This window comes from Centruroides sculpturatus, unplaced genomic scaffold, assembly GCF_000671375.1.
Source record: "Centruroides sculpturatus isolate CEXI.00-Female unplaced genomic scaffold, Cexi_2.0 scaffold333, whole genome shotgun sequence".
Classification (NCBI taxonomy): Eukaryota; Metazoa; Arthropoda; class Arachnida; order Scorpiones; family Buthidae; genus Centruroides; species Centruroides sculpturatus.
Genome location: NW_019384637.1, coordinates 639,442 through 664,117, shown reverse-complemented (window position 1 = coordinate 664,117; position 24,676 = coordinate 639,442). Strand labels below are relative to the sequence as shown.

The 24,676-nt window shown below is 30.8% G+C and overlaps 2 protein-coding genes across 2 annotated transcripts in view; both read right to left on the bottom strand.

The window, feature by feature from the left end:
• LOC111625880 (cyclic AMP-responsive element-binding protein 3-like protein 2) overlaps positions 1-12,419 on the bottom strand; it is a 13,849-nt gene extending 1,430 nt beyond the window's left edge. Inside the window, exons 1-7 of the mRNA XM_023369130.1 lie at positions 12,117-12,419; positions 10,127-10,334; positions 8,224-8,535; positions 7,156-7,382; positions 6,915-7,058; positions 2,093-2,151; positions 1,946-2,014 (exon numbers count right to left, since the gene is read on the bottom strand). Of these exons, the coding sequence (XP_023224898.1) occupies positions 1,946-2,014; positions 2,093-2,151; positions 6,915-7,058; positions 7,156-7,382; positions 8,224-8,535; positions 10,127-10,334; positions 12,117-12,203 (1,106 nt within the window). The 5' untranslated portion in view covers positions 12,204-12,419. The remainder of the gene's footprint in view (positions 1-1,945; positions 2,015-2,092; positions 2,152-6,914; positions 7,059-7,155; positions 7,383-8,223; positions 8,536-10,126; positions 10,335-12,116) is intronic.
• Positions 12,420-12,827: 408 nt separating this feature from the next.
• LOC111625889 (rab-like protein 2A) overlaps positions 12,828-24,676 on the bottom strand; it is a 33,872-nt gene continuing 22,023 nt past the window's right edge. Inside the window, exons 6-7 of the mRNA XM_023369146.1 lie at positions 14,417-14,500; positions 12,828-13,087 (exon numbers count right to left, since the gene is read on the bottom strand). Of these exons, the coding sequence (XP_023224914.1) occupies positions 13,037-13,087; positions 14,417-14,500 (135 nt within the window). The 3' untranslated portion in view covers positions 12,828-13,036. The remainder of the gene's footprint in view (positions 13,088-14,416; positions 14,501-24,676) is intronic.

Genomic DNA, 24,676 nt, shown 5'->3' with positions numbered 1-24,676 from the left:
CTTAGTAAACGCAGGAGTGAAAAAATGAGTCATCAGTTAGAACAACATTAATAATTCCATATGTTAAAAATTAAAGCAATTTTTGGAAATTTTTTGTTCCTAATCAATGTTTATTATAATAATCTAGTTTCATTAATATCTAATATATTTTTATTACTTTAATTATAAAATATTATCATCATCATGTGGTGTGTAAAAGCTTATCGAATTAAATCATAAAAATGATTAAAAGAAAAGAATATTAGCAGAAATTTCACTTAAAATTAATCTACTCTGTATGATAAGCACATGAAATAATACAAAAACTTTTTTTTTGGTCATTTTGAACACCATATAGTGTAAATACACAAACACTATATGGTGTTCAAAATGACAAAAATAATCACCGACATGGTTTCAAGAATGTAAATACAAAAACTATTATAACGACATTGCAGAATTTGATAAGATTATAAAATAGTCTATTTCTCTATTCTTTTCCTTTGAAAAATTTCATAATATTTCAAGAAAAATGAATAATTTATTTATATTTTAAAAAATTATATTTAGCTAATATAAATTGTATTGTTAAACAATTGAATAGATATTATATTGTCAATATAATATACTTTTCAAATAATTTTCATTTTGTAATGATTATATATAAAGTTTTAAACTAATGAACAAATCAAAATTATTATGACAACCATTATTTTGATAAAAATAATTAAATTTAAAAGTATATAAACTTTCCCATTAAAAATAATTATAATATATAAGTATTTTAATTAAAATAATCCCCATAAAATATGAATTTTATCCATAATTATTAACTTTAACTAATTAACATTAAATATATTTTTTATTTAAATAAACAACAGATATTACAAATATATGTTATACCATAAAAATATTTCAAATTAGTTAATGAAATTATTGTTATATATATTAAATAAATGACTAATTTTATTTTAAATAAAATGATGAAAATATTTCTAATAAAAGACATTCTATAAGTTCCTGAGATTATTTAATATGAAGAAAACTTTGTTAATATACTTTCTATCATTTTTGATGGTATCATATATTTACATTAATATTATGAATTCTATTTCTTTTTATCATGATATTCCAATTCCTTAACACATGACTGCTTCTAAAAAAAAATTGTAATTAAAGTTTTCAACTTCTGTAAAAACCTGCTCCAAAAATATGTACTTAATTTGTTACAGTACAATAATCTTGAAGAGATACACTGCAATTTTACAAAATATTCCACATAGAAAAAAAGTTATCAGAAAAAATGAACAAATAATGATTATAAAATGTCTTAAAATTTTAAACAAAAGTATAAGTTATCAATGAAGAGTATTTGATTTGATAGGGAGAAAAAAAGATTTTCTATCATTATTAACTAATGTCATTTCTGATATAATAAAATCTTTTAACTTAGAGTTCCACTCAAATAAAATCATTACTTCTTACTTTGAGTATTAATTTTAAATTCTTAATTAATAGAAACTATAAAATATTTCATTTGTGCTACCATAATTTTTATATATTTGATTTGATACTTGAAAATAAAAAAAATTAAAGAAAATTTAGTCTATTACAAATATTTTTAATAGAGTTTAATATGCATTTTTGGTAACAAATAAAAAAATCAATTATTTAAATGAACATTTAATCTCCTTGCTTTTCCAATATTCATTATATAAATGTTATTTCTAATGATAAAATTTAAAAATAAATAGTGTTTACATTCAAGATCAGATTCAAGAAAGTCTTCAAATGTTATATATATACATATATTTAATATATAATGATAATATTCTAATGAAAAACTTATAATTAATATTTTTAATCACAGTTAATATACTGTGTAATCTATCAATATGATATGCAAGATCATATAATAATTTTGGCTCAAAATAAAAAATTGGGTTAAAATTTAAACAAATCTTACTTATTATTGCCCTCTAAAACTTCAATTCTCTTTTTAAATTCACCATTTTCCCTGGATAATGTTTCAACTCTGAAAAATTAATCATGATCTTAACATTCTTATAAGATGTTTTTATAGTCATAATAGTAAAATAAAAATATAACTTGCTTTCTTTCTAATGCATCCATGTATTCTTTTTTCTTCCTCCTGCTTTCTTGTGCTGAAATCTGTTGTTTCAAATAAACTTGTAAAAATCATCTCTATTTTTTTTAGATAAATTTTAATTTATCTAAATTCTAGATCTATAAATTAAATTATAATTTAATTAACCAAATTATTTCAAACTTTATGACTAATTATTTAAAGAGATTTGTAAGTTTTTCTCTTTGATAAGCTGCTTTATATATCAATTAAAACAAAACATTAATGTTAGAAACTTCTATAAAAGAGAATTCTACAGTGCTCAAAACTGAATAATTATATCAGAATTTATTAATATATAAAAACTTAGCATCTGTTCTTTAACTCATCATTATTTTGTTACTAGTAACGTTTTTGCAATCCACTAAATATGTTTAGATATAATGACAGTTCTTAACATCTTAATGCTATTTATTATCATTGGTATGAAGATGCTTTACAGATGTGGTCCTAAAATTTTCTTTTTCCTCCTACTTTATTATTATGTAGTTAAAAATGACAAATATTTTAAAGGACTAAATTTTAATCAGATGTAAAAACAATACTAAGCATAATAATAACTAATAATTATAACTGTTATTTGTTAATTAATTTTTTCATAAATAATTTATCAAAAAATTTTTCATAGAAATCTGAAATTTTTTAAGAGTAATTTATTTAAGCATTTACTAGATCACCAGTTTTTGTAATTAAGTTAGCAACTAATTGAAAAAATTTTGATAAATCTATAAAAACATTCAGATGAGAACATATATTTATATTTCTTTATCTTCAGAAATGATGTTTTATATCTGTAAAAAAGTACAAAATAGAAATAAAAATGAGAATATCAAAATATAACAAGTTGACTATATTTAATAATACTGTTTCAGTAATTCAAACACAAATCAATTATTGTATTTATTCAGACACTTGGCAAATCTCATCATTAAATTTTATTCAGTTGATAGAATATAGAATAAAATAATTGACCAGAATACTGTTTCAATTAAAAGAAATTCACTTTGATGGATTGTTGTATTTATTTCAGTTTTTAAGAATGAGTTTGGCTATAGTCACATAATCTTAAAATATATTCTTATTTATGAAATGATATCCTCCCTGTCATATAATAGATTTTGACATTCTCTATCATTTAGTAGAATTATAATCATAATGTTATCATTTTAAACATGTACTATTAGCCTAGTTTTATTATTGATATGCTTATAAAAATAATTAAAAATATTGGAAATTATACTAAAAAAATTATATAACATGTTAATTATGAATAGACATTACATTCAAGAAAAGATAAAGATTTAGCATTATTATTATTTTTTTAAATAAAATAATAAATATAAATGGATATCATGATAATGCATAAATAAATATAAAATTATTCATTAAACATTTTCATCCATGATTATGAACCATGTTTATAATAATTTCTAAAATTCATAAAAAATTTTTCATAAACATTAGTACATAGAATTTCATAATAGATGATACAAACTAAAACAAATAAAGTTCTTTAAAAAGAAATAACAATAAGGCAAACATTCATAAGTTCATAATAAACTATAGTAATATTTGATGCTGTTTACACAGCATATTTACACATTTGAATAATATGATGATTAAAAAATAATATATTTTGCATATCACTTTGGAATTATCATAACAAGTTGGCAATGATAAATAAGATGTATCACAAATGAACAGATTAATTTGTATCACTTTAGACCTGTTGTTGTACTTTGAAAAATAAAATAAATTAAATAAATATTAGTGAAAGAACATTATGACATATTAAAAATAAGAAAGAAATAAACAAAATGAAATAGGCCTGAAACAATGGTATCTTCTATCAAAATGATCAAGTTATTTCATTATCTTACATAGTGATTATCCACAAGTTATGTAATGACAGTTTTATACTTTTCAACTAACATCCCCCCCATAATGTCAGCAACACTGTTGTACATACCAATCCCAAAATTATGTAACTGTTATCTTTGGTCAAATCCCTTAATTGTACTAATTAATAAAACATGGCATAAGGAATGATACTGAACATTAGATTACACTATTAATTACACATATAACATACAAAGCAGTAATATAAACAGTAAAGTTTGCTATGCAACACTTCAGAAACAAAAATGAATGATTCTGTACCCAAGGATTGAGACTCAAGCATTGTGTAATGCTTATGTAAACACTCCCATCCTCTTAAAAAGCACTGTAATAATTATCTGCATATCCACTCATCCATATCTGTATTACATAATTTATGGATAATCCCATATTCATATCAGTTACTTGAAAAAAAAATCAATACAAAAATCTCACTTAAATATTAAATAATGTAATACATCAGAAATAAATGATTAATGTGTTAAGTACTATAACATTTATATTGTAAACAATATATCAGTTAATGATCAAAATATTTTAATAAGAAAATATCAGCTTTAATATTAAAAGATTCTATATTGATGATCCATTTCCTAAAAATTAATGTAGTAATGCACATAATTTTCACAGGAAATTCTTGTTTCCTGTAAAAATTATGTAAATGATTTTAGATGAGATTATACATCATTTGATTTTAGTAACATGGACATATTTCATGGACATATTTCATGGACATTGTCCAAGAAATATGATACTACAAAGTATTATGCTGAAATAAATAGTATTCTTTCTATACTCATTGAGTTCAAAAGCCGTATATAGCCATCAGATAGCATTCTTTGCCTCACTTATTGTAACTGAATTGTTTATTGCTATAATGAGATGAGTGTCTTTCTACAAAAATTTAAATCAGAGAAATCTTCAGACTACAATAAGAGGGGACACAACTACAAAAAAGAGCATCATACATTGTGCAAGAAACTTCAACTCTGATTCAGTATCAGATCAGTCCCACAAAGTAGTAATGGTTGCATTCGGAGCTAACCTGACATTGGAAAATATAGGCTATGGCTTTGGTAAACATACAACAAACAAATAACTAGATAAATATAGTTGCATAAACCAAGTGACAAATATTGTTCATTAGTTTCTTTTACACTAGATATGCTAACTAGAAGTTATGAATTTTCTGTTGTTTGGTAATAGTGAAATTTGGGATCTTTTGAGAATTAGAAAAAAGAAATCCAGATGGAAAAATGGGGCAAAGGCACTTAGGGGGTCTGAAACATATCAAAACAGAATGTATTTGTATTGTATACACAGAATGTATTATATGTACTGTATCAGTTTAAACCTTTGTTGTTATTCTTCATCTGTAATTTTATTTCAGCTTAATAAAATCTTGTCTGAAATGAAGTTGTTTTATTTATTTCAAAAATGTCATAATTTTATTTGATTATGAAATTTCTTAATTATTGATAACCTATTGATCTATCAATTTTGAATTCTGGCAATGGCATTATAAAAAATTTTATGTATAATTTCCTCAAAAAACAACACTGAATATAATTTTAATTTATTATAGACTATTTGTCTTACTTTTACTTAAGAGATCTGCTCTCTTCAGCATGCACCATAAATTATAAAAGAACTGATAATCTATAACAACTTTCAGTTCTTCTTGACCAGTCAACAGTATTATTAACTTTATTCAAAATTTTATATTTTAACATTACAGATGATAGATTATCATTGTTTGGAAAATCTTACAAAATATTAGATTAAATTAAACATTCAAAATTCACTAAATGTTATAAACTATATTCACAGTTCACAGCATATAAGATGTACAGTACCTTCCATTTCAGTAAAGAATATTTAGGGAGAAAAGTATTTAATTAAGTCATGCTGTGCATTTGGTATTCAGCAGCAAAATTTTTAAAAATTTTTTTTGGTTCAAAAAAAAAAAAAAAAAAGTAAAGTTAAAAGGTATACTTTATTAACCAGGGGAAGAGAGAAGTTTAAAAGTCATTTACAATTAAAATTTACCATTTAAATATTCAACATGAATACATGCAAAAGCTGTTCAACTATAGCTAATAATAATAATACGGTTAATTAAGTAATAACAATTTTATTCAAGAGTTGGGCTAGGTAGAGGTTACTGCAGTCTACTAAAGCTGGGGAATTCATTAGCTGGGAGATTACAACTTCACAAATAAGACATGGGCCAAATTTTCAACTTGTTCTTTGGACAAAAGTTGTATCTTTTTACTAATTAAATTAATTTGCATAATGAATCTATTACAAAAACAAAACTGCTCTCTACTGTCAATTATTTAATGATCAAAGCAAGTAACTGAATAAAAGCAGCCATAAATTTCTGACTGTTTAGTTTATCCACTACATTTTATTTAAAGAGTATCTTTTAAAATTCTCAAATAATACAAGATTCATTCATTTACATAAAAATTTTAAAGTAATTTTTAACTATAGAATATCAATAAGAAATTAAAGACAAAATTTCAACATAATACACTGTAATAAAAAATTTAAAAAATATATAAAACAAATGAACATTAACTATTTGACATCATGCCCAAAACTGTGCTAATTAAACATACCTCAACAGACAAAAAAGTAACTTTGAACAAACATAAAATTTTAACTTTATTACAATTACAATAATGCTAATTTCATTTTTGATTAAACTTAACATATAAAAATAAAAATTACCAAATTACCAAATGCATTTAAAAGTATTCAGAATATAAGCAATTATATATTATCAAATAAGCATATATCTTCTCATATATTTCAATTTTAGCTGATTTTCAATTTTTCCATTATATTGGTAGTCAAATGAAAATAAAAATAAAATTCAATTCACCTTATTTTTGATTTTTCTCCGAACTTTCTTCAACGACCTCTCTTCCGCTTTAGTTAGAGGCAGATGCTGAGGAATAGGATAGCCTTCTGCAAGAAGTGTTCTCTTCTCTTCATCTGTCAGAACTAACACACCTGTGGCACCCTTCTAAAAAGAAAAATAATTAAAAAAAATGAGTGTTGGACAAAACTAGAGAGAAGGATATGGATACACCTGAGCTGTACACCTGAAAGGAAAAACTTACCGGCTGACTGCTGATGAGACCAGACTCCACCCTACCTGGAGATCGCGAAGAAGCCAGAGAGACCACAAATTTAGGATGCAACTGATTCCGCCTGTTGGACGTTGATCCGTTAGGCGGGGGAGCTGAAGGTGAAGGTGGATGGCTACCAGCATGAACGGGGGAGAGACTACCATCGGAATCACTTCCATTACTGGACGGTGGCGTGGGAGGTAAGGCAAATGTGGTGGCTAAATAACAAATAGAAAAAAATTCCGTTAGTTAATACGATTACATTGATAATAAAACTTAATCAATGGATCTCGAGGTGGTGCTGTTGAATTAATTAGAAAACTCGGAATTTCGAATAACATCGCAATTCATAAGCTAACCAGAATACACTAAGTCGTACCCTAACATGGTAATTCAACTAACCAGAAAAATTCTTATTAATGGAAAATTTATTTAGTTTAAAATTTTCATTATCAGAATTGAACATTCACGAGAATGGAACGGAATGCGCCACAATTTTCCCGACTGCAGGGTATCCGTTACGGATCGGCGCGTCACGCCTACGAAAACCGGAACTTCCGCGAAGTACTGCACGTTCCTATCTGTAATGACGAAGAAAAACTCCCCTGTGCTTTTTAAAAACTTCGAATCCAACATTATGCGACCGAAACAGACGAACGATAAACAAGGATAAAATTCCGAAATGTGAACGACAGATGTTCAAACAGAGAAAGATAAGCCGGCTCCAACTATCCTAGAAGAAACGACAGCTGACAGTGAATGGCGCAATTGCAGCGTGGGACGGAATAATAAATTAGTCGAATTAACTTAAAACTCGAGGAAGTAAACTTCTTTAGGAAGTGGAAGGAAACGAAAGGAAAACATCGATATTTTTCAGTTTCAGTGTTTTCCGATAGATGGGACCGTCCCCCCTTTTTTTTAATTTTTTGGTCACGAGGCGAAACTATTTCGCATAGTAGTAGTAACTCTATCTTTTGTCCCAGTTAAGTGGTCCAAAATGACGCGACCTTCGATCGTGGGAGGAGGCGCACCACCCCGAAAACAGACTCGCTATCTTACCAGCGACCAAAGGTTCCAACTTGATGCTGACTTTCGGTACTGTCATACAAGGTTCCTTAGGCTTGTGAGTCGATCCCGATCCGGGTCGGCCAGCCAAAACAATAGTAGGCTGCTTTAGTAGACTGTTGGGATGGACGGCGGCTACGGACGGCGAATCTGAAGATGAGGAAGCTGCTGGTACGGGTTTTGTTTCGGGAGGAAGAGGAGGAGGAGGAGTGGGAGAAGAAGGTGAAGGAGGCTCTCTCTTAATTACCACTTCGTCCGGAAAGTCCGATTGGTCGGTGACGGAGGGAAAACAGTCAGTGTCCATATCTGTGAAAAATTTACGAGTTTTGGATTACAACCTGCTAAAAAAAAACAAAAAACTGTAATCCGGAAAGCGACATTCAAAAAACGGACTTCTGTACCGAAATTCATCGTATTTCTAAGAGGGCACCGATCGTCTCCATCTGCTCAACATCGCTCAACGCGAAGATGTTTCTCTCTCTCGTAGAAATAATAAATTTTCTTCTGTTATTTAAAAATAAAAGGAATCTTTCCGCAGCATAAAGTCTGATTGTTACTTAAACAGAACTATTCAATTTTTTTTATCATCTATTCGTGGAATAGTCGTGCACGCAGTTATTGTATAATCGCCGCATTGTTAGAAATCGAATAAACAGTATGCAAAAAATTGAAATAAATTTTTCATAAGACTTTATAAGTTGCAAGTTAGAGCGGCATAAGCCTACGTTTTCGAAACTTGTGCTTTCGAACGGATTAATCTTATCCACTCCGTCTGAAAGCATATAGGTATGTAAAGTAAAAATCTGTACAATTTTAACAGCTATTTTGTATTTTTTAAAATAAATTTGAGAACGAGCTAGAGTAGATTGTTGTTCGGATTTCGTAAATTTAAATACAAGTCATCGTGGCAACAATATTCTAAACATAAACAGAGTAGAGCAGCTTAATGATGAGCAAAGATTTGTAATTGTCGAATTTTACAAACTTGAGGAAAGGGGAAAGCTTCATAATGTAGGTGTTTTGTGGATATAGGAATGGCAAGAAAAACGGTTTACAGCATCATAAAAAGGCTAGAAAATGCTAGTACCCTATCGCCTCTGCATCTCAAAAAAGTGTACATAAAGTAGTGTACAGTATTATGATGATGCTGATCCTATTCCTCGAGAAACACCAGATAGCCTGTACGTCTTCTAGCCGGACCTCGCAGCCGCGCATTACGCAACATACACAATTTATGTGCTAGAAGAGTATGCAGTCCGTTACGTCAGCAAAGAGAACAAATGTTCCTCAGCTGTATCCAGCCGAACGATTCTGGTACCAGCTGAAACAGGTGTGTGAAAATGGGTGGTCTGTCGAAAATGAAATAAACCTAAAACAGTGCATCGAGTCCAAACTCTGTCAATTTAATTCAGAGTATTCTAAAGATTAAAATCGGAAAAGCCACTGACTTCCGACCAGATTTTATAATTTAGAGACAGGAAAAAAAAACTAATTTTGTCAATTTTGTGATCCGAGATAATCACATTGTAAAAATAAATAAATTTGATTTTGTGCCCAGTTCTTGTTTACACACCTTCAGGTTTCGAAAACGCGCTCTGCCAGCGGAAGTAAACAGAAGAAACATAAACATTCCACCCCGACGCGTACGACGTCTGGTCTCAATTTCCTTCCGGAAGCCATTCCTGGGTTTTTACTTCCGGGGAAGACAAACGCGGACCGACTACTTCCGGGAGAGCAGCGCTCTTTTCCGGCGGAGAATGCCCGTCGTGACGACCGCGGAGACGGGGTGAACGGCCCTCGGGAATGCGACCGAATCGGCTGCACGGAGAGGAAAACGGCTTTCCGCCATTCGGGCACTTCCTTTTCCGCCGACCGCCGGGGAAGAGGAGGAACTCACCTTTTCCGTACTCTTCCAACCTGGACTGGATGGCGAAGGGCGATTGGGGCATCTCCTCGTTGAGAGTCAGCGAGTAGCTGTGCTCCGTCTGAATATGAGGCGACTGGACGGCGTCCGTCATCATCCTGTCGTTCAGCACGATTTGTTGGTTGTTGTCCAAAATATCCGACCAATCTGCTTCGGAATCCACGTTCATCTCGGCGAAATTCTACCAGAGAAAAAATCCCAAACTTCGTACACGACAGCTTCTCTAGTAAGGCGATCCGAGTCGGTTCGGACCGGTTTGTCACCCGAATGTCGTTCGGCGTCGATTGGTCGACGACCTCAGAAAGTCGACTCCGGGCGGTCCGAAAGCGAAAACACGAACCGTCGGAGAAATCGCCAGTCTTTCTCCGCACCGTCTTCGGCCACAGTCGTCGCGAAACAACGCGGCGCGGTCGACGACCGCCCAGGAGCGAAGTAGATGAGGCTCCGATCGTCGACACTCTTCCAGGAAAGAGGACGCCGGTTGCCAAACAGTCACTTTCTACCGCCACCGCCACCGCGACCTTGTCCTTGTCCTTCGTAACCCGCTCCACGTAACGAAAAGTCCTACTTAGCGCTGGGTTTTTACCTCCGCGTCGCGAGACGGAACTCTAACCTGGCGTGCCTCGAAGGGAGCGGATATTCCCGGACGGAAAACCGACCTACGATTTTCCCGGAACGATTTCTCGACGTTCTTTATCGCTAAAAACGAGGGACAGAGATGGGAAAGCGATTAGAACGAGCCGACAGGCACTCACCTCTACGGAACGCGAAACGGCGACGCGATGCCAACTAAGGAATGGGGAGAAGGTTCGGCGCGCGAGTTCACGGACCGGAGTCATTGGCCTCCGGTGCCGAGGACCCGTGGCTGACCTTGGACGCTAAGGAAGCCACCGATCCTTGCAAACTCGACGGATACGCTCGGCGGCGCTTCGTGCCATCGTCGCCGTTCCTCGCGCCTGCGGAGCGGAAGAAAAATGCATCTCGGACGACACGCACTTCCGGGACGGAGGCCTTCTCGCGCCGATCGGTTAGCCGCGCCGAGGATCGGCTTCCCTTCTACCGGGTTCGGCGCCGTCCGAACTAACGGCCCTTCGTGTACGCGCGCGCGCACGAAAAAAGCGGACGGGATCGATGACCAGCGCGCGCGAGACGGGATGTTTTGATCCAGTTGTCAAATCGAGCGTGCCGACGAGAGAAGACGCGGATCGGAAACTGGGTCGACCTCCTTCCCGGCCGGAGTCCTTTTTAGGATTCGAATCGCGGAGGGGGAAGAGCGGGTGGGAAAGACCAGGGCAACCTCCCGATGGCCCTCCGAATTCGTAAGAGAAACGGACCAGTTTCGGCCGACGGAGAGCAAAGTTTGTCGCAAAGTTAATCCGAAATTGCAGGCGAGATTCCGTGTCGAAACGATAATCGATGGAGAATCGATGCAGTTTCGTAACGCCTGCCGGGGGACCGGGTACCGTCCCGAAGGGTAGAAAGCGCCGGGAATCGGGCTAGAAGTGACGGTCGACGACGTCGGCGGGCTCGACGACCTTGACTGTCACAAAACCGTCGAAAGAACCGGCGCAAAGAATTAGGACAGACTAATGTAGGTCTGTGGAAGAACTCGTCGGCCGAGACGTAACCGGATGCGCCCGCTTCCAGAGTTTTTCGACCCTGGGGACGAAACCCGGAAATGAACGTCGGCCCGACCGAATCGCCAAAAGCGGGCCTCCGGCGCTTCGGCTGTAACGAACCGGGCGCGGCCGACGATCGAGCGTGGAACGGGCCCGACGGAACCCGGCCCCGTGGACGGAGTCGACGCCGAATAGGGACCGTCTCCCAACGGAAAGAACCGCCGGATTGCCCAGCCGCCGCGGACAGCCCGGAAGAGCGCCCGGAGTTTAAAGGTCCGTCGGAAAAAGCGACAATATGGAATGGGCCGGCCGCCGCCGGCATCCAGATGGTGGGTCGTACTTACCGCCTCGTAGCCGCCGGACGTCCACAGGTCCTTCAGATCGACTTGGCCGGTCTCGAACGGGTCGGCGTCCACCCGAATGTCTTCCATATCCGAGTCGCGAGTGTCGCAAGTCCGGTTCGAATCGACGCCGCTTCCTCGGCTTCTGCCGCTCGGATTCTTCTCGTCGGTCGTCGACGGGAAACGGAAGCGCGACGTCTGACTCCCGCCGTCGGCGCCGGGAAAAATAGTCCCGAGATCCCTCCGAGAGCGCGGTCCCTCCGCTGGCCGACGAACGAAGGGAGAAGAGGTTCGAACTCTAATGTGACAAGAACGAAAAGAAACGCCTTCTTCGGCCCGAGATCTCGAGGATGTCCCGGAGTGGATTTGGTCCGAAGACACGATTCCTTCGCCTATTGGTCGGTGTTTGCGCGTGACGCGAGAGGGCAACGTTCGGCGCGGATTCCCGTTCTATTAAGTGGGAAGCCACTCCGGGCTGGAAAGGTTCTCCCGTCATTTTCCACTACATTCGCCGTCCGACCGGGAGAACCCTCTATTTTTCCTATCGGAGCTCTCATCCCCAGACTTTTCCCAAGACGGGGAAGACAAACACGTTGGCCTTTCCACTTTTTTTAGGCGTCTTTTCCGACTCTTCCGGAGGAGCGTTCTTTCCTGCTCTGGAAAAAGGAGTAGGCGCAGAAACTCGAACCCGATCAAAGAACACACCGCCATCTGGTAACGCAATATAAATATATTTCAAACTATGGACCATACATAAGAACTTCGTAAACAAAACATTTGCGATTTCACCACTCTCTCTTCTGCGCGGGACGGCTCGTAACTTCGCTTCGGACCTCGGAAATTTCCGGCCGTGTGCAGTTGTTTCCGCAGAGGAGTCCGGCCCGCAGTCGACCCGACGGACGGAAGTGCGGTCGGTGGGGTGACTATTTCTTGGACGGAGTCTCTTCGTCGGACGGGTCCTCGCTGCCGAAATTCTGCCAAGAAAAAACAAATCAAACAAAACTTTAGAAACCGATCGTTAAAAACGGTCGAAACGTTTTTTTCCACTCCTATTTTTTTATTCTTGCGTAAATGTTTACCGCGCGATTTCCACGATTAAACTTTATATGTTTGGAATTCTTTAGATTTTATATCTTATAACGAAACTAATTTTCGTTACTTATACTTTGGTTGCTATCCTACCTTTTGCAGAATACTAACAGTCGATTTTTATCGAATTACAACACCGTTTATAGGATTCCGTCGTCCGCAAATATAGTTTGTGCTTAGTGAATCAAAGTTATTCGAGTAGCCTTCATTTAACAAAAAATATTCACATAAAAATTTTTTTAACAAAATGCATTCGATATATTTTATTCGTTAACATTTCTGTTACTTCGTTTATAACTATTAATGGCAAAATTAAAATAATCTTGGTGAAACGTATTGGAGTGGGTGTGTAAGAATAATAATTTTTCAGTTTTAACTCTGTGAAATATGTTTGGAAAACAAAAACTGCTCAAACTTAAAAACAAATTAAAATTGCCACGGGTTTTAAGCTTGTTCGGTTCTGTTAATCATTAAAAAAATATTAAAAAATCGAACTTTTTAAACTTTATATACAGAAAACTTTAGTAAAGATGTATTCGCAGACTTCATTTGTATAAATTCATGCTTTTTTGACAGGTTACTAAAATGTTATTTCCTTTATTGTGTCAGTAACAGCGTGGCTTCTTTGATCCGGAAGAGTAGGAAGTGTAAGAACGATAAGATGCATGTGATCGGTACATTTGCTCGAATTTTTTATACTTTATTTTAACGTTATTCGAAGCGAAATATATATATTCCGTAGATGAACGAATTCTTAAAAAATTGACTAATTCGTGTAAAAAACTGAAATTCTGGTTTCATTTTTGGAAAGAGTGGCTAATGGTGTCTACTTTGGATTAGACGTTTCACTCCAATGAACGTTAAATTCGGAAGCGGAAAACGATAATCCCGATTAAATTACGCAGCTGGAAAACTTCATTACTAATATATCGCGATTAATTTGTTCCAATAGCCAGTCGCGGATAAAAATACTCTTAAATTATTTCCTAAAAATTCCTACATAATACAGTATTCCTATTCTTCTAGCTTATAAAAACTAAAGCAAAATAATGATGTAAGGATGAAAATATAAGACAGCTCTCCTACATATTCAATAATGTCCATAAAATATCTTTCTTAAATGCATTTTATATTTATTACCTTAATTAAATATTTTACATAATACTGTATAAACTAAAAAAAAATTAATTTTAATATTTATGAACTCAAATCACCTCTAATTCCTGGAGAACTTCGTCTACGAAATCCGTTGGATTTTTCTTATATTGCACAGCATACTTGATGGCATCTCTAAACAGCTGGAATCGATAATATACGGTCAATTTAAAACAATCTCACTGAAAGATCTTTGAAAATTTTAAATAGATATAAACTGATAAATATGTATACAAATATGTATTAATACTTACATTTCAAAAATAAAAATCTACATAAAAACGATCTTACTTATTACAAAAACTATATATTTGTACTTTTATGTAGAGAATAATCAAAATAAACTACAACTAACAAAGTTTTTCTACCTAAAATAATTTTTAAGATTAAAAAAAAATTTTTAGATATTTTATTTATGAAAAAGTTAAATTGTCATATAGCAAAAATATATGTTATTAAAATTGATTTACAATGATAATTTCACTGCAATTTCAGATTACATGATGTAAAAAGAATAGCAAAATTAACTTATGCTTATTATAAAATTAAAAATAAATAAACAAAACACTTAATTAAATATTGTATATATAGTACATATAATTTCCTTAGTTCATGTATATTGTAACTTTGAACATATCACTTTGAAAAAGTCAATGAATAATTATATTTATATGGTATTTTCATTTTAATTCAAATATCCATTTCATTCTTGTAATCAAAATAATTAAATAAATTACCTAAATACTAAAATTGTTTTTTCTATAATGTGTTAAATTATTTTAATCTAACATCAAATTATTTGTACAATAATAATTGCTCACTCACTAAAATTATTTTAAAAATATTTAAATATATAAATTATAAATAATAGTATTTTAGATTAGTTTCATTATCAATAATATAATGTATCTCATTTGGTATATTTCTTGTTGAAAAAATATCCCATTTTTATGAACCATTCCTACTATACTATCCCATTACGAATCCTTAATATACTATTATATAAAATAATCTAAATCTATTATATTCAAGAAGTTTCAGGAATGGATCAAAAAATCAAAATGTTTTATAAAGAATTTCATTTAACACTTTAAAATAATCATCCTGAGCTTCAATATACTTTATCCAATTATTTTTAAAGTTAGGAAGCATTTAGAAAAATCAACTTCTTTGAAAACTGAAAAATTTTCTTCATTCATCTTATATGAGTTCTATTGACAAAATTTTTTTTTTTTAATTTGCAACTTTAAATGAAGAAAATAGTCATCTAAGAGCTTTATCAGGAATATAGAGTGATTTCAAAATAACAGCAGTTGCAAAATAACAAAAATTTCTTTATATTCTGTTTTAATGTTTTGACCCATTCCTGAAACTTTCTAAACAAATCTTGTACAAAAATAAAATCAAATTTTTGCATAATTCATTTTAAATTTCATTACCTATCTCTTTTAATTTTAAATAAAAAAAAATCTATTATAAAAAATAGATCTTTTTTTTATTGAACATTTTTTCCATATAACTTTTACAGAAAAATTAAGATGCTCAGTAATATAAATGAAAATAAAAATAATATTTAAATCTGTAGAAATAAAAAGATATCCAGAAAAACAAATAAGTGATAATCAATTATTTTTGTTATTTCTTACAAACAATAAACCTCTTTAATGTACTAAATTCTATATGTATGTACAGTAATACACCAAACTTACGTGATAGATGGGACCGAGTGATAACCGCGTAAGTCGAATTCACGTAAGTCGGGGTATAATTTCGCAATTTGTGTAAAATCCAAGTCGGATGTATGTAAGCTAATAAATGTTCTCGTTAATCTTATCTCATCTTTTGATTCGTTCACGGTTACAAGAAATCACCACATAGAGTCTCTCAAGTCTCCGTAGATATAACAAATACAGAAATAAATAACACAAAATAAATTGTAGCTATGTGTTAATTCTGCGCAACACGTCCAAACAGGTAAGCTGAACAATAGTGTGGGGGAGTGAGTAAACAAGAGTTGCGTGGCATTCAAACAAAAGACAAATCGATGAAATTTGAAAATCGTGTAAGTCGGGGTAGCGTAAGTCGAGGTATTACTGTATGTATTAGATAATATTATTTTAGTATTAATAAGAGAACATTATTTTAAATTTAGAGAAAGTGATCTTATATATGTCAGAATGCAGGACTGTAAGATATATTCCTGAAACAGGAACAAAAATAAAGATGGCCATAGTATTAAAGCAATTGAAATACAGTGGGTGATCGGTTAACGAACATAATCCGTTCCAAGACTTTGTTCGCTATCTGAATTGTTCATTAACCGATTATCGATTTACCATAGGTTTTAATGGAAATTTAATTAATTCGTTCTGGAGACCGCCAAAAATAAAAAAATATATACTTTCTTATTACGTTTATTTATACGTAATAATAAAAATACATACATGCACAGTCTTGCGTTTTTATTAGTCATGTTTTTTCCATTTGAAAGGGTTAAAGAATCTGTCTAATGTTGATAGCTTTTCTCTCTTCTTCAGGATTTTACGTACGTAATTAATAGGATTGCAATTGTAGAAATCCCCAAGCCTCAACCTAGTTTGGATGCCGTTCTAAGACCGTTGTTCTGACATCTTCCCACTTCTTCAAAAGATCTTTAATAGCAAATATCGACATTAATCCTCTTTTTCAGAAGAAAACATATCTCGCCGAGTATCTTGGTGTTCTTCATTCAAGAGTTTTTGACGTTCTTTTGTCGTCAGATCCGTTTCAGGTTCCATTATGAACTCTTCGATGTTCTTTATTTCTCAGATGTGACTTTTATTACTCCTTTAGCTGCTTGAGTCTTCTTGATTATACAGTATTTTTCTTAAATAAGATTGAACTACGGCCTACTGTAGACCTGTTCATGCCATACTGCCCAGCAACATTAGGCATCTTCTGCCCACTTTCTACCTTTGCTATTATACTCTCACCTTTTGAAAAGAAAAAAAAAACAGACGCAAAACTTAACTTGTGCCTACCCGACAGTCTCGCAAATACATAAAAGAACTGTTTTGTCAGAAAAATAAAAGGCTGGAATTACAAGGGAGAGTTTCAAAGTTCGGAGGAATACTATCCGATTGGTATATACCAGCTTGAGCGTTGATGTCGACGTCTCCCACACTCCGAAAAGTTTCGAATTGTTGCCTGAAGACAAGAGAAGACCAATCGGTATTCATTATTTTATGTCGCTTCTTCTTGTGTTCATTCTGTGCAGTGTTCGTTGTCCGAACATAAAAATCTTTCGCGAAAGTGTTCGTTATCCGATTTGTTCGTTAACCGATCACCCACTGTAACAGGAAAATTGACTGTTATAACTATTTGATATTTACTTAAGGTTGGAAAAATTTGACTGCAAGAGATAATATAGAATATTAGTATATATATTAAGTTGTTATTGAAAATCTAGTGTTTGAAAATATACAAATGTGTTCATTTTTCTTAATAAAGAATTAATAAAACTTTACTAGTACTTTAAATAAATCAAGATACAAGTGAATATTTGTTAACTTATACATTTTTCTGTTTTTATGGAGACCAACAAATGTATACTTCTTTATCCCAAATTTTTGATGTTCTAGACATCATCAGGGGTTTTGTGCCCCTGATAATGGACTGAAAGATGTGAAAATACAAAGTTTTTGGAGAGGCAAAGTTGTTAATATGCAAATTTTTAGAAATGAGCAAGCAAATTAACAAATATGTATTTTATCAAAAATAAAATGATGATTTATCTGAAAAAGTTAACTATATCTGTTTATGAACTAAATTTTTATCAACAATCAAGACTAATTTATAATTTATTATTTCTTTAACATTAAGTTTCAGGTTTAGTTTATTTGTTATTAATCAGGCTAATATTTTATTTATCTTATTGTTAATGTAATTGGATGTTGTTACAGTAGAGCATCGATTATCCGAAACAATTCGGGACTGGGGTTGTTCGGATAACTGATCATTTACGAAAAAATATATTAAAACACAAAACTGTACTGTATATATTTTGTATCACACATCTTATAAATACATACCTTATATACTTTACATAATAAATTAGGCATACAGTTTAGGTTGCAGGGAGGGAGAGAGTGCTGCAACACCACAAATGCAGCACTAGTGGAAATTTGGATTTGCCAACTGAAACGCTTTTGGTTAACCGATCTTTCAGTTGATTGGTATTCAGATAATCAATGCTCTAATGTATTATATCAATTTTTACAAGAAACTGAGATCTACAAACTTATTAATCATTATGACAACAAAATTTGGTAATAAAATTGTTTGTTTTTTCTTTTTTTTTTGAAATGTTAAAGGCTACATATTTATGTTTTCTAAAATTTGTATTCAATAGTAGCTGCATTAGATGTATTAAAAATTATATAACTATTTAAAAATGTTTCCTTTATTTAAATTCAAAGCTCTGATTTAAATAGCTGACTTAAATTTTTCAACTCAGCAAATCATTATTTCTTATTGATTTATGCATATGTATAAATCTTTTAATGCAAAATAATGTAAATAATGAATGAAAATTTGTTAATTGTTAACTTTTCCTAAATTAAATTAAATAAAACATTACAATGTTTTAATTTACTTAATGAAGAAAATCAAATAATGTCAATACTTTGAAGTCAATTCAGTTATAACTAAAAAATTTGAAATGGAAAATAAAAGTATATTAATTAATACAAATAATTTGATATACTTTTTAATATATTTGTGTGTGATAAAAGTGATTTGATTTAATTGTTTTTCCATATACCTTTTGCCATTTATTTCTTTCAGAACTGGCTATTCATTTTAATGCCTTCTAATAAATTTCTATTGTGCCAAATTGAAATCAAAAGATTACAAACATAAAATGTAAAATATTATTAATCAGTTCATGAAGATATAAGCATTTTCCTAAAATTAATGTCCTCTAATCTTTAAAGTTTTTTGTATAGATTATTTTTGTATAGATAATTTTCAAATCAATTCATAATTTCAATTATTCTTCTACAGTACTGGATCAAGTGTAAAGCTGAGACAAAATCAATTGCCATCCATTTTCGGAATGGTTGCCATTAGAGAGCAATTTTAATGATGGCATTCTGGTATGAACTATTTATAAACAACTTTAAAATATATTTACAAAATTTTGCTGTATTTGTCTTATTTTTATTTTTTCTCCTTTTAAACATTTTTGATTGCTCATTTTGTCACTTGAGGCAGTCATCTTGTCACCCCACTTTTACTCATCATGTAGGCCCTACTTTTCTACAAACAGATGTTTTGATTATGTGAAAAGTGTATAATGTACAGTTCTGGTATTCATTAGTATTACTTGATATGAATAAAAATAAAACTGTAAAGTTTTGATTATTACAATTTTATTTTTAAAAAAATTATTATTGGGTTCAACCTTTAATCATTTTCATATATCATGTGCAACTTAATATAATACACATATTGATTATGATTGTTTATAATATCCATAGTATGAAATTTTTTAAAGCTGAATTTGCTACACTGAGAAAGTTATCAATCTATTATCTAACAGAGAGCTTTTTAAGTGTAGCTTGCAATCCCCTTTGAGGTCCTGAAAACTTTGACAACAGTAAAATTTTGTACTACTTATTTATGCAAAATAGTATTTTCAGCATTGACAATTATAAAATGAAAATGTTGATCAACTCTGAAAAACATTAAACATGCTTGCACCCTGCAGTATCAAATATTTGGCCAAGATTTAATTATCTATGTAAAAATAAACAAGCACATCCATCTGATTAGTATGCAAATTTGCTTTTGTCTTTAATAGATGTAATAACAGTAAAATAATATGTAAATTATATCAGAGAATTGTTTTGGTATAAATTTTTCTATCATTTATTATCATTAAGTTATTTTATTTTCATACTATTTTACATACCTATATAATGGGAGTTGTGTAAATATTTTTGGGATGCAAATGGATCTAGCAGAAATGAAAACAATAAAAAATCATATTTAAAACTGATAATTGTCAGTCATAATTTGATATAAGAATAAATAAGAGAACATTTTCTTAAAACACAAGAATAATTTGTTACGAATGTTCTTGATGCACTCGTCTGTGGCTAAATGCCATTGCTGACCATTTATAATAGAGCCTGAAGCTACGTCTATATTTCTATTGTTTAACCAATTGTCTTCAAAGGAAACTTAATTTTTAACAAATCAAATTAACTCTTTTTTCTCCAAGACATTTTAATTATTAATTTTTATGAATGACGTTATTTTGATTAATTTTTAAATATTTATATTAAAAACGATTTTTACAATAATATAAGCGTTTTTATATAATTTTTTCTGTTTTATAATTTCACATGAAAGAGAATTTTTCTTCGGTTTGGAAATTTTATTTGATAATCGGCTGTTTTATTAATTTAATTTAATAAAATTTTATATTATTGCCCATAACATTTCTTGCATATAAATAAGGAATTAAATTTAAAAAATATATATATTCATTTAAACCCTTTTTTTTTATTCAAATTGCATTTAGATACCGGAAAATATAGCGATTAGTAATTAAATAGGGAAGGTAGAAATGAACTTACTAAGTCGATCTTAGTTAATGAATAAAAGTAGAAGAAATCTCATTACACTTCGCATAATTGTTAGGAATTTATTAAGCGAAACAAATTTAGTTTAAAATTTTTAAGTATCGAGTAAATTAATGTTATATAATTTGGTTTCTGGTAATCGAATTGATTTTCCTCTTTCTTTCTCATCCAATCAAGTTTCACGCAGCAACTCTGATCCCAAGTGTGTAGAGGAAAGATGCTCAGATTACAAGGTAAGGTCAGTATTCCACTTGAAAGAAATTAAAGTGCCTAACATAACAGGTCTCATTTCTAAATTATATTTAACTTTTACAAACGAATTCCTTCTATTTTTATTAACAATACATCCATACTACTCACCGTCCATTGCTAGCATGGAATTAAATTTATATATTTATTGGGTTATATAAATGAAATTCTAGATCAGATATGGAAAGCTTATGGGCAGGAGGTCCCGATTAACTATATATGAACTTCCGGTCGAGATCGAAAATCACGTGACTTCAATTAAAAATTTTTCCTTAAAGGGGCTAGATAGATGTCCGGAACGACTCCATTGATAACAGGAAAAGTATGACTTACAGGGGCAAGACACTACCGACTTCAGGTGGAGAGCATATATTTTAAAAGTAAATAAATTAAAAATATGATTAAAAATTACAGCCCGGCATTGTGACGATGTCACAATAAATAATAGCTCGTTTATATGTAATTTATTTAAAACAATAAAAAAAATTAAATAAATTTTTAAGTACTGTGACCAGAATATAATATATATGTATTTCACATCAAAACAATTTTAAATAAAAATTATTAATATATATTTTGAAAATATGTTAAAATATATATGACATATTTGATATATAATTTATAAATTAATTTTTAATTTATAACAGATGAATTAAAGTGTGTTACGTTGTAACATAACGTTTATAAATTTATTTTTAAAATATTAATTCGTAATAAAAGTGATGGAAAGTATTATTGTTTCTTTAAATATTAAACTGATTCTTCGCTTTATAGATTTTTTTTCCTCTAAGATACTTCGATTACAGTCATTTCCTACTGTGATTCCCCCTTTGACGTCAGTATGATAGGGATATTAACAGACTTAACAATGTTCCTGACCCTCCCGCTCCCCTGTTTCTAGATACAGAAAATACAGAAAATTTCTAAAAAAAAATTGAAGCAAAAAATAAAATAAAACTAAAGATTAGGTCTAAATAATTTTATTTTTGTAAATTGCGGTGATTAAGACATTAAATCTAATATTATAAATTTTTGTTTATAAATCTAAAACTAATTTATTTTTTTAACTTTATAGTAAATTTTAAAAATTTTATTGTAGATAAATTTATATAGACTTAGCCACTTAAGTAAACATGATAATCCTGAAAGATGGCAGAGAAGATGAAAATAAACACAAAAAATAAAATAAAATAGAATAAAATTCTTTATGAATATTGGCGATGTCTTCAAGAAGAGATAAATATAAATCGATATACGTTTATGGCATATATTTTAAGATAGATTAATAAAGAAATAAAAGACATTGAAATTATACAGGCTTTGCCAGTGTAGTCAACGGAAGCCCAGACTATTTACTTTCTTGAACGATCTAGTATATTAAAAGAGGAAAATACGTTATAAAATTACATTTATATTATTTAAATATGATTTGATATAAGAATAAATAAGAGAACATTTTCTTAAAACACAAGAATAATTTGTTACGAATGTTCTTGATGCACTCGTCTGTGGCTAAATGCCATTGCTGACCATTTATAATAGAGCCTGAAGCTACGTCTATATTTCTATTGTTTAACCAATTGTCTTCAAAGGAAACTTAATTTTTAACAAATCAAATTAACTCTTTTTTCTCCAAGACATTTTAATTATTAATTTTTATGAATGACGTTATTTTGATTAATTTTTAAATATTTATATTAAAAACGATTTTTACAATAATATAAGCGTTTTTATATAATTTTTGCTGTTTTATAATTTCGAATATATTATTGTTTATATATGTACACATAGAAAAAATTATTAATTAATTCATAATACAAAATTTTACAAAAATTATTATTATATTTTTATAATTTATCATTAATTATGAATTAATCAAGAATAACGATAAAATAAAATTTTAAAAATACCTTAAATTATATTGTCTCTATAACTAAAAATCGAACATATATTAATGTCACAGTCATAATGCCGGGCGCCATTTTTTTATCATCTTTTAAATTAAAAATCACGTGACTTCCGGACCATCGGCATCGGAAGTTTGTGTTTAGTTAATCGACCCTGTATCCCCTAGGTTACCCATATCTGCTCTCCATTTTCATCTAACTAACTCCATTCTTGAGATTAACGAAGGACAGACAGACGGACGAATGACAGTGGGAATGTATGTCTCTGCAACCTGAAAATTGCAGCCCAAAAATAAAGATTTAAATTAATCTAATCAAATATTCTAAATAAAAAGGTATAGAAATATGTTTAAATATTTAAAAAAATAATAATAATTAAATTTTCTTCTCTTACAGAAACCATTCTCGAAATTTAAGATGTTACTATTAATATTTATTAAATATAAAAACATTTACATATATTAAACTTTGTGGAACAAAGATTTAAGAGAGTTCTTAATTAANTTGATAATTCAAGAGTATTTTTATTCAATAATATATTGGCCTATCGCTGCTTTTCTTTCATCCAACATCGATTTCTTAACTAACGATGATAAATTCCTACTAAGATATTTAAATCCTTAAACATTTTAAGACAATTTTCAAAGAGCGTAGAAAGATTTCTCTATTTTTTTATTTATAAAATAGATCCTTATATATTATTTAAGGCATATAAAATATTTTTTTATAAAACCATAAAAAATTAAGTAGGCCTATTAACAAGTTAAACAGATGTATTTTAAATTACTTAATAATATTTTTTTATGATAAACTTCACATTTAATGAATTAAAAAGAGGTATTTTAAAGCATTATTAATGCTTTTTAATTAGGAAAAAATATTTATTATATATTTTTATTTTGTAATAAATGATAATTAATTTCTCCAATGATTTTTACTCACTTATTTTTTTTTAATCTCAGAATTAATAATATATAAAAATTATCTTTCAGGACTGTATCTTATTAAAATTAATCTATAAATTGATTATTTCTCTTCGTTAGCATCTGCTAAATATAACCAAAGATTTAGTTAATAATATTTGATCTCAGTTTATTAAAAAAAATTGTATATATATAATAAAATTATTATATTATTGGTTTTCTTTATACTTTTCTATAGAACTAAATAATTAATAATCTTAAGTTTTATTTTCAAAAAAATATTGAAGATAAATGACTTGATAAAAATACCAGACTGGCGAATGTCTGATATTTGACATAATCGATATGTGACGTCAGAAACAACTCAGAAGAGTTTTCGACGTCGAATTACGTCACAACAACATACTTTCTAGAGGTAAGCAACGATTATGAACAGCTGGACAGTCTCAAAAATAATCGATATAAAAATATATTTAATTGATTTGAAATTAATTTAATCACTGCGATAAAAATGCTATCATATTGCACATAAATTGGTATTTATTCTATAGATTTTAAAGTAATTTTAGATGAAATTTTATAATTTGTAATTTACCAAGTGTAGTGTTGAT